General features: G+C 37.1%; 1 protein-coding gene across 1 annotated transcript in view; it reads right to left on the bottom strand.

Annotated features, from left to right (window-relative positions):
* LOC126854610 (uncharacterized) overlaps positions 1-10,996 on the bottom strand; it is a 45,970-nt gene that overhangs the window by 6,297 nt on the left and 28,677 nt on the right. The window contains exons 7-11 of the mRNA XM_050601534.1: positions 7,919-8,162; positions 7,552-7,772; positions 6,553-6,745; positions 4,145-4,468; positions 926-1,183 (exon numbers count right to left, since the gene is read on the bottom strand). Coding sequence (XP_050457491.1) covers positions 926-1,183; positions 4,145-4,468; positions 6,553-6,745; positions 7,552-7,772; positions 7,919-8,162 — 1,240 coding nt within the window. The remainder of the gene's footprint in view (positions 1-925; positions 1,184-4,144; positions 4,469-6,552; positions 6,746-7,551; positions 7,773-7,918; positions 8,163-10,996) is intronic.

Genomic DNA, 10,996 nt, shown 5'->3' with positions numbered 1-10,996 from the left:
GCCGGCCACGGCCAAACTTGTCCTCGGATTCGGGGGTGGTTACGACCCCGCGAGGGGCTTTACACGCCCTTAGGCTCGCCTCTGCAAAGGTGCAAAAGAACGTAAGTTCGGCGAGGGAGGGAAGGCATCAAGACACGCGTTATCGCCTCTTCTTGATGTATCAGATGACGATTTTCTCGCACAAATCGACAAGTTGATGATTGACCTCAGAGGCTGAAGAGTCCAGACTCTCGAGTTAAAAAGTAAAATTTCTAATCTTGTATAATTTTATCTTCTTTGTGATTTTTAATGATGAAATTAAAATTTTTTTAGAGTATTTAGAGAGAGATCTCTTTTGTCAAAGTAATTTTTTTATTTTTGCAGCAATAATGTAAAAATGTAGGAATGTATATATACATATGATATGATGTATGTAATTTTGAGTATCATTCGTGCGCGAATCTGGTTCCTCGTTCAAGTTACGGGTGGAGTCTTCGCGAGTGAGAAAGGTGAGGCGACGAGGCGAAGAGAAACGCAAATTACTGCTTTTACACCGCAAAGCAGAATATACGTATTAATCGATCCCGTGTACATCGAGATGTGTCCCAAAATAAGTATATTTTTATTGAAAAATGCGTATTTTTATTGCGCTAAAAGAGAGAAAACATAAAATTTTAAAGAAATAAAGCCTCTCTTCTAAAAATACACAATAAGAAAATTTTCCGCGAGAAATCATTTTGACAAAATAAATATATTAAAAATAAAATAAAATGAAATGAATATTTTGTTGCGACTACTTTGGTCGTCAGCGTAGATAAATCCTTACGAGACACTCGATGCGCACGCGTTCGCTCTTCGGGGTACGAAGAATAGGGCGTTGTATAGAGATTGATTATCTCTTGGTAGGATCTGCCGATCAGAACGAAAACTTACATAGTCCTCCTACCTTGGAGGTCTTGGCGTAGGTCGCTGCAGCTCTTCCCGGCTTTCGCCTGGCTGACGGCGGCGTTCGTATGGCGATGACGGATGGCGGACGTGGCGGTCACGACGGGTCCTCCCGGACCAGGACTCGGAGTACGCGACGCGGGTGGCAGTCCCAGGAGGGAGTCGAGTACGTCCTCCAAGGTTGTGGAGCCCGGGCTCGGTTTGTTCCGCAGAAGAGCGGCCGTCGCCATCGCCTCGTCCGTATCGCTCTGGCCCGATCCTGATCATCGGTATCATGCGGGGGTAAGAAGAGACAGAGAGGTTTGCGTCATCCTCTTGGCCTCGAAAGTGTACGTGCGCGTTTGTTGTGTATATATGTATGTATGTACGTATGTATGTATGTATATGCGTGTGCGTGTATTTTTTGAAAGTGAGAACGAGAAAGAAAGAGAAATAAGCGTTTCTCAATTTTTTTCCATATTAATTCTGTGATTAATAATAAAGCGATCACTTTCTTGCAGCCCTTTTAACGTGATCGTTAATCTCCTTTTACAAAGCGGGCCAATGTGTGATTATGTGTACATCCATATCCGAGTGCAAATTGAATAGTCGTTTCAAAATTTTTATTGGCTTCAGCTTAAGAATATAAAGCGGTCCATTTCTGCCCAATTCCTGCACCTTTAGATTAATTTTGTTAATTTTCTTCTTTTCTAAAAAAAAAAGTGTTCGTTCCTCGTATCAGGGAGAGAGAGAGAGAGAGAGATAAGTTCTTTATAATCTTCATCAATGATAAATGCGACAAACCGTATGATATATTAACTGCAGTTGCCTGAACTTGCAGTTCACAAGATAAGTATATTTAGATCAAATTTTCAAGATTGCAAATTATCAATATTTAATGTCGTTTGTGCTTTACGCGCGCATAAATATGACTATCAATAAATAGAAAAAAAAATAACGCACAACTCTTGATTCGAAATCAAGAAGGCAACAAAATTCTGCAGCACTTACCGTGACACAAGCAGAACACAGTGGTACACAATGTGATCGAAGAAAAAGATTCGCGCAAAAGTGACTGTGCTATTAAATCGGATATTTAAGAAAAAAATCCATATACAAACATGCATGATATTTACATGTGTCGCAAAACTTTTACATATCTAATTTAAGATTTACTTATTTTTATTTACATTACTTCGTTCATTTAGCAATTAAGATTATGAAATTAACCGATTTAATGAAAAACAAAGTATGTAAGTATATAAAAGTGTGAAAAAAAAAAAAATAATGTTCGAAAGAAAAACATAGAGATGAGCGCAGGAACAAACAAGTTTACGGATAAAACACAAATAATAATGACAATAATTTATTTTTGTCGCTAAGGGTAATAATTACGCTCTACACAGACAAATAATAATCGTTTACGTGTGTCCGGACAATAAGTACGGAACCGTTCGAAAAAGAAAGAAAGAGAACAGGCGGGAAAATCCAGCACGCAGAATCGTCGCGGGACCATCGTTTCCGTTCGTCCCATTCATTCAGACGAACAAATTTATTTCTATAATCTGCAATATACATCAATTACAAAATAAAAGATCTTTAAGGCACAGCAAGGGATAAAACGAGATACGCGCGGACAATTCTGCGAGCATCGGAGTGTCGTAATTAAAATAGTAACAATAATATACTTAAAAAATAATAATAATGATAATAATAACGATAATGATGATAATAATAATATATCAACGCACTTGCAACACATAATGAACGATGTGCGCGATTCGCATAATTAAAACTAATTAATACACGTATGTACGCACCTGTACATATTCTGCAGGCGTTAACGTAAAGTGGACAGTTTTACAGTAAACATACACGAATGCAAATAACTACTGACAAAAATGGACGAGGAAAAATAAGAGGAGATGGTTAAATTAATCCGAAATTAATATCTCGCATAATATGGTACTGGGAGAGCGCTTTTTAATCATACTCTTATCAGCGAAGGGAGGAAGGTCGTCAACATGTATCGTAAACAAAGTAAGAAAGTGTATTCTACAAAATTCATCACGATGAGCTCTCTCGCATGAGCGACGACGAGAATGAGAAGACCGAGTGAGTGAGAGACGCGAAAACGCGCGTGGAATGGAGAGAATTTACTATAAAGTTCTCGTTGCGCGAAAAGTCTGCGGAAAGCGCGACTCGAGAATCCTCTTCCATATTTTCGACTCTTTTCTTTTTTCCTTAAGAAATAATTTCGTTGAACGTAAATTTTCTCTAGTCTCAATAAATTTCAGATTTAAAATAATCGTTATCAAATACCAACGCAATGAGAATTTATTTTATCGCCATTATTTTGAGTTTCGTCATTTGATCAAGCCTGGATGACTATTTGAAAGTTTCATTCTCTTATAAATCGTCCTTGATAGTGAAAATTTTCAATAAATTAAATCGGATGTATTATTCGCAAAGAATTTTATTTTCTATCGGAATTCAGTTTCGAGCGTCAGAAAGCTTTCAAATGGATATACATAGTCTTCTGTTTCGCAAGAGAACGTATATAGGCTTGAGTCGGCTTTGCAAATTAATTAGTCGAATCCTGAAAGCTGGATTAAGCCTCACGTACTTGCGACTCGCGTGAGCGCATGACGTAAACTGACGAAAACGAGGACAAAGGGAGATAACAATTATCGATATGTGGGCGTAAGCTCTAATCGCCGTCACGATAAAAAGCTCGCAGACCGGAGAAAGAGAGAATTATGAAAGTACTTCCGGGGATTCTGCGCCTACGTCAACGAGAGGAAAGCGCGACGAACGAACGTCACCCTTTTAAAGGGCGTCTGTGCATCGTTCTATAAAGTAACTCGTAAAAACGGGATCGTAAATGGATGGAGCCGTTTTACGATGAATGCGAGAGAAAGAATTTCTGCGCATAAAAATTTACACTGTGATTTAATTCCTTAGTTAAACCGTTAATATTAAAATAATTAATATTAAAATATTGATCAATATTAATAATGATATTAATATTAAAATTAATATTAATTAATATCGTTTTTATACTTCTTTTTCTCGAATTCCGCCAAAAATTAATTGCACTGTTTAATACGAGATTCAAATATCGATCTCCGACCGGAGGAGATTCTCCCCGTGGATCGTCTTCGTCAACTTTGCGCGCTCGGCGACAGCGCGGAATAGTAGCCGAAAGTTTTGCGCGTCCGCTAGGCGAGCAGCAACTCACCGCGGTGATGACGCTGCTGCTGCTGCTGTTGCTGGCGATGTTGATGACGTTGATGATGATGGTGATGATGATGGTATTGAGAGGAGGATGTGGGCGACGGGCCGGCCGAGGACGTCTGATGGTGACGTAAATCGTCCCGGCTGGGCGTCAGATCCAAGTAGAGGCCGGAAGCGGCCGAGTCCTGGCAGCTGCAGGACTCGGTGCCGGCTGCGTTGCAGCAATCACCCGCCTCCTGATCGGTCGCCAGACTCATAGGCGTCTCCGGCGAGTCCACGGGCCGCGTACCGACGAACGAGCTCTCCATCCAGCACAGCTTCACGCTCCCTTCGAGGTACCGATACAAGTGCGATTAGGCCCGGGCCATCAACGACCCTTCGAGGCTACTTTAGACTACTCTTATCGGTTTTCTAATTCTTCTTTTAAAAAATCCTACTTTCTTTCATGTGTATACAATTTACTTTTAAAATTTCTAAACTTTTTTCAAAATCGGTTTTTCAATCCAAAATATAATTTGTAATAAAATATCTCATAACATTTCATATTGTGTATATATATATATATATATATATATATATATATATATATATATATATATATATTATATTTCAAAGAATTATAAAAATTTTTAGCCGATTTTATAAAGCAAATTCAAAATAATCAAAAAATTTATTCTTCAAATATTTGTGACTAGAGTAAAATTGTTTTAATACATTCCATGATACATCCTATTTTTCTGCAGTTGTAAAAAAACACATTGCATCTACGAAATTTATTTATCGCACAAAAGATAAAAGCTCAATAAATAACTATAACTGTCTTTAAGCGCGCAAAAGCATCATGGAGAAAGTTATTGTGCATACATATTACATAATACCGTGGGGATTTATAATCTCTTTTGTTAAGGCTCTCTCAAATAATTAGGATCCAGCGATGCGGGCATTAACTACTTTTATTGACCGCGTAATCGCCTTAAGTAGCAAAAGCACTATACGGGTACATCGGAATAATAAAGAAAACTAAAAATAATTGCAAGTAAATTGACGAGTACGACAATATAATTATAACTGTCTATAAAAAATATTAATATATCCAATTTATATTTAAACATTATATAATATTTGTTTAAGAATAAAATGTCTTTATGCGCGCGCGCGCGCGTGTATATCTTAAAAAATAATGTTAGTATATAAAGCTGACATATATAAAAGTTTTGTTAATACCAAATTGTATGAAAAAAGTAAGAAGTAAGAAGCGAATTATTTTCATTGTCTATTATTATCAGTGTTAGTATGTGTTAGTGTCACATAAACGTAGTTGGAATATGCAAAGTTGCATCAATTCATCAAATTTCCATCACAAAGATAACAACTTTATCAAAGTTTCAATGACAAGACAGAACCTTATAATTGTGACTTTACGTAAAATCTTTCATTAATTTCCTTTTATCAATTATTCAATTTATTTCCAATCATATCTCACTAAGGAATGACTCTAACGCGAATTCGCTCGCATTGAGAAGATGAAAAGAGGAGGAAGATCGGGGAAGGGGTGTCCGAATTTCAGGGTAATCTATTTCAGTGACGACGACCACGAGACATTATCAAAATAGCAACGACTTGTCTCGACATGATATACTCTCGAATCACTGCACAGAGTCGAGATTGTCTAAGACGAGAAGGTCATGATGTGCTAGCTCAAATTATTTAGATTTCGAAATACAGTAGTTGTGTGTTTCCAAATTAAAACACAATTTGTATCAAGACCGACATATGGTCATACAATTCGTGGCGATTTTAATTTTTTTTTAAATAATATGATATTTTAGATATATTTAACAAGAAATGAATCGATTCAGTTTTTTAATTAAATAAAAACTTTATAATTAATTACTATATTAATTTCATAATTAACTTCAAAATTAATTCCATTAATAATTTCTTCACTAATTCAGAATATTATATACAAAATGCGGTTCATATTAATAATAATTACGTTTCAATTTTGATTAAATAATTAAGAATTGAATAAAGAGTGCTAAGGGCGTTAAATGCATGGAGTGGAAAAATATTTCGAAACATACTTTTAGAGGATGAAATAGAACCGCTGGAAACACTTAAAATTTTTCTGTCTGAAAAATTGGGGGAAGATGTTAAAAAGACCGACCTGTTTTGACTTCAGCGTTGCGAAGAACCACTTGATGCATACAGAGATAAAGAGAGAGACAGAGACAGATAGAAAAAGAGAGGCAGCTTGCAAAGGAAGACAAAAGAAGACATTAAGAAAATAGGAGAACTCAAAATTACCTTCGTGGCGGAGAGCAAAGGTGATGGTGGTTGTGGTGTTGAAAGGATTTTTTGTTTTTTTTTTGTATTTTTTTTTGGTAGCTGTGGGGACGATTTAGTGCTCACCTCTGGGGCTGGTAGACCTCGCTCCGCCCCTGTCATCCCAATCTTCAGGTCGAGGTCGCGGCGAGAGTCTGCCACCACCGCCACCTCCGACCTCCTGACCGCTCTGCACGTAGTGCACGATGGCCGAGGTCACCTCCTTTATCGAGTTTCGTACTTCCAATTGCTGATTCGTTGTCTGTTGCTGCTGCTGTTGCTGTGAAATAAAGATCCATTTTAGACAATCAAAAATTTATTAGATATGATTAATCTCTTGCAATTTAAAATAATTTTCGTTCATGTGTCGTCATTAAACACTTTGTATTACTTTTCATCAACGTTGCCTAACGTTGAATAATTGTATATGTATAAATTATACATATACAGCAATCTGTATGTGTGTGTATGTGTGTTGTGTGCTATTATTAACGGAAATTTTGAGACATTTACTTACGGATTCTTTAAAATTATTACAATTATCATAAGAGAAAAGAAAAGCTTTAAAATACGTAACGGATCCTGAACAAAGTATATAAACAGACGATACAGCACTGCATGCAATGTCTGTCTGCGGAGTCTATCCGCGAAAAAGAGATGCGAGACGACAGAAGCATTCCTGTCAGAATGTCTAATTTTAGAAAGCGACGGCGAACTGTACAAAGAGCACGATATAAATCATGTAGATAAAGAAACAAGGACAAGATGTTACATACATATATACACATGTAGTGTGGTATCGTCGGTACTTGAATCTAATCCTCACTTGCGTTCACGAATAAATAGTAAACAGCTCAATCCTGTAACACAGGATTTCTACGGTATTAATGGGTATCGATTCGTAAACTAGAAATGTAAGGCTTACTGACGTAATGAAAGTCATGACGTCAACGATGACGTAAATGATCTTCACGCGGCATTTTGTATTTATCTTACTGGATGTATTCAGGGCAAATAAGGAACAAATGTACATAATAAGAAAGATTCAATCGAGAAATTTTCTTTTTCTTCTCCTGTTTCTCTTACCTTGTTCGCGGCTTGCAACTGAGGAAGAATACCCTGAGCAAGACGTTCCGCCGGTGTGCGCGGATTGGTCAGTCGCTCCTGAGACCGCCAGCCCAAATAGGGCTGTCGATGATTGAAGGACGATCTGGCCGAATTCGCGGGTGAACTGCCGGCACTGTTCAACAAGCTGGTACTCCATCTCGAGAATACGGGAGGCGTGGGACTGGGACTTAAAAGGGCACCTGCAATATAAGAATGAAAGAATGCTCAAAATTATTTTTCAATTTACAGAAAAAAATGTATACCTATAAAATAAAATTTTTTTAGGGCCAATTATATATATACAATATATTATTCGTTCGTCGAAGAGAGATGACTTTGGTTTCACCTGTGGTCGGCTGTCGATTGGAAGACGACGAGAGGGACGACAGGGAGGTGGTCTTGGAACCGAGAGCGCGCCATCCTCCGTGTTGCGAAGCGTCGGAATGCCTTTTCAACCGAAAGCCGTCGCGTGCAGCGGGTGAATTCTTGTACCAATCGGGCACATTGAGCCGTTGCAAGGATCGCTGCACCCTGAGCTCGTGCTCGCTCGGCACGCGCTCGCCGACTTTCTGCAGCTCATTCTCTGGCGGCTGCAATGACAAACGATATGTTTGCGTTCGTCAATTATTGTACAATTAATGAGTCTCTCTCGTAATGACTTGAAAAAGATATTTCTTCCTCACGTAAGTTTCAATGAATATTAAAATGTCGATATAACAAGAGAAAAATAATCGAAAAATTAGAGTAATATAATAATAGAATTATAATAATGGAATTAACAATAATTAATTTTAATAATCTTGATGCCTTAGAATTTACGTGACCAACAAATATTTATTTTGCACACAACCTATCTTGCGTGTGTTTGTACATATATCTATATTACACAAAGACAACTAAACTAGTTTCTACAAATATTTCCCTCACAATGTTCGCTAAGAAAAATCGGTTTTGATGAAGCGGAGACGCGATCGTTTCGATCCGACATCCGGTGACGTGGTGGCATACAGAGAATTGTTGCTGTCGTGCGAAGCATCGTGCGAAACATCGATCCTGCTTTGCGAAAGTTTCAGGGACAAACCTGCGCCAAGGTCGACGCGACGAGGTCCTCGTCGCAGCTTCTCGCCGCGCTCTCGATCAAAATTCGACATGCCACGCTATTAATGAGCTCGTGAGCTGCCGTCATCGTGTTGTGTGGTCGCTATTCGAAGATCTATAATCGAGGATGCGAGTCCCCCGAGATGCGTCGAGAGCAATCGCCGATCTGGGAACGACACTCCATTTTATTCACGGACCCGCCTCTATTTTCAGAGCACATTTTCAGACGTCTAAAGTTATATTCCAAATGCAGGCTATAAATCCCATTAATTTTCCATACACAAAATACACTGTATATTGCTCTAATTTATTTCATAAAAAAATATCACACGCATATCTTATATCATTAGAAAATAATATTTTTAAATTATATTTTGACAAATATCTCTCTTGTTTAGAGGTTCTCTTAAAGATATATGTCATCATATATGTTCTTCATATTTTTCATTGTGTCTTAACTTCAACGTTAATCGTGCGAGGGCCACATAACGGATGCGCGTAATGAATCTGTGTGTGATTTGCATGTACAAAGTTTAACGGGATTAAATGAGAATGGTTTCCACGACTATTCGTCATCGAGCGAAGGAATGATACAGTACGCACACGTGTGCGTGTCGGCCTAATAAAAATATTTTTCGAAATATTGTGGATATTTTTATCGTTGTATTTTTCTCCGCGGATAGAAAATATACGCTCTTCACAAATATTTTCTCAATTTAAACCTCTTTTCTAACGTTGTCTTAAGAGACTCTCGGTCAGAACTTTCTCGGAGCAATCGTATTTACTCTATATTTATTACAATCACAACAGGAAGAAAATTAACTCGAAGAAGTGTTTCGCAAAAGTTGAAACACATTTCTGATTTAGATAGAATCACAAAAATTAATTTTCAAATAATTAAGTAAAATGTAAGTCAATTAAAATATATATTAATAATATTTTTAAATAATTAAATAAGAGTTTTATTCGATTGAAAAACAAGTTCTATTAATGCACGCATAATTAATGTTTTATATATTCTCCTTCAAATTTTATTTTTAATCTGAATTGAGAGAGAAATTACAAAATAATTTCGCAATTTTTAATAAATATCAAGAATATCTTCGATATTTTCGAAGCGGAAAAATTAGCGGAAAAAATTGAGAGCTTGATGTTCTTGGTCCATTTCCGAATTTCGTGCAGACAGTAATGCAGATTTCGGATTATGAGGCCAAGGCTGGACGAAAGGGGATAGAAACGATTCGTGTGCGGAAATGTGATGGGAACTCTTACGTAATACGAATAGAATGAGCACGCGACGAGTTCACTTTATAGGATTCGATTTTATAAGTAGCTAAATTTTTGATAAAATCGATGCTAATATCGTCGCAAATGTATCAGAATAAAATTCGCGATTTGCCAAACGTTCAATAGCACAAGTTTTTCTTATATCTCCGCAATGTGTACTATAAATAATCTATTAACGTTACATAGAATGGTCCTAAACATTCCGGTTAGACTTTGAGATTTTACAAGATATTTAATTCTGAACAAAATCTTTTCGAAACATGTTGTTTTTATTTATAAAAAAAAAATGTATAAAATAATGATTTCAAAAGTTTTTAAGCGCTAACTTTTTAAGAAAGCATTTTTCGACCCATGTTTATAGGAAACTTTTTGTTCAAAATTAAATTTCCTATAAAATCTTAAAGTCTGGCCGTAATGTTTGGATCCACCCTGTATATCTTTGATAAAGTTAAATTGCAAAAATAAAAAAGTAGATATAAATCTATATATAGTATAGAAATTAAATTATACTAACAAAAGAAAAAGAGATAAAATAAATATAAAATATATAAATAAAAGAAAGACCTGTCGGAGAGAAGTAGAGTCAGAATGACATCAAGGTTCCACATTCTGATCGAAAAGAAAATAGCGCCAAGGTTCGTGTTGCGCGAACGGATGCATTGCGTAATGAGCATCTCGAGTTTCAGAGCGCGGAGAGATGCAACGATGCTAATTTTAATTAGGCTCTCGTCTTCTCCCTTCGTCTCGTCGTCCTCGCGTTGTCAATTTATGCGAATTAGGGGAAAGCCACCTCAAAGACGGTATAAGAGCGAAGCATCCGCCATTAGACGGCCAAAGACCCCGCGTCTCTCTCGCTATAAGTGCATATGCATCGCAGCGATGTGCATCCCGTTCCCGCTGCATCCGATATAGCCACGAGGCACACCGGGTATGCCTTTGATATCTTGATAATATCCAATCTTTTACTTTTCACAAATAATCTTAAATAAAATAAATTTTAACTACGAAACATTTCCCACAATTATTTTTTACACATAAT

The sequence above is a fragment of the Cataglyphis hispanica genome, chromosome 14 (assembly GCF_021464435.1).
Source record: "Cataglyphis hispanica isolate Lineage 1 chromosome 14, ULB_Chis1_1.0, whole genome shotgun sequence".
NCBI classification, from domain to species: Eukaryota; Metazoa; Arthropoda; class Insecta; order Hymenoptera; family Formicidae; genus Cataglyphis; species Cataglyphis hispanica.
The sequence above is the reverse complement of the archived record's forward strand: the minus strand, read 5'-3'. Positions and strand labels throughout refer to the sequence as shown.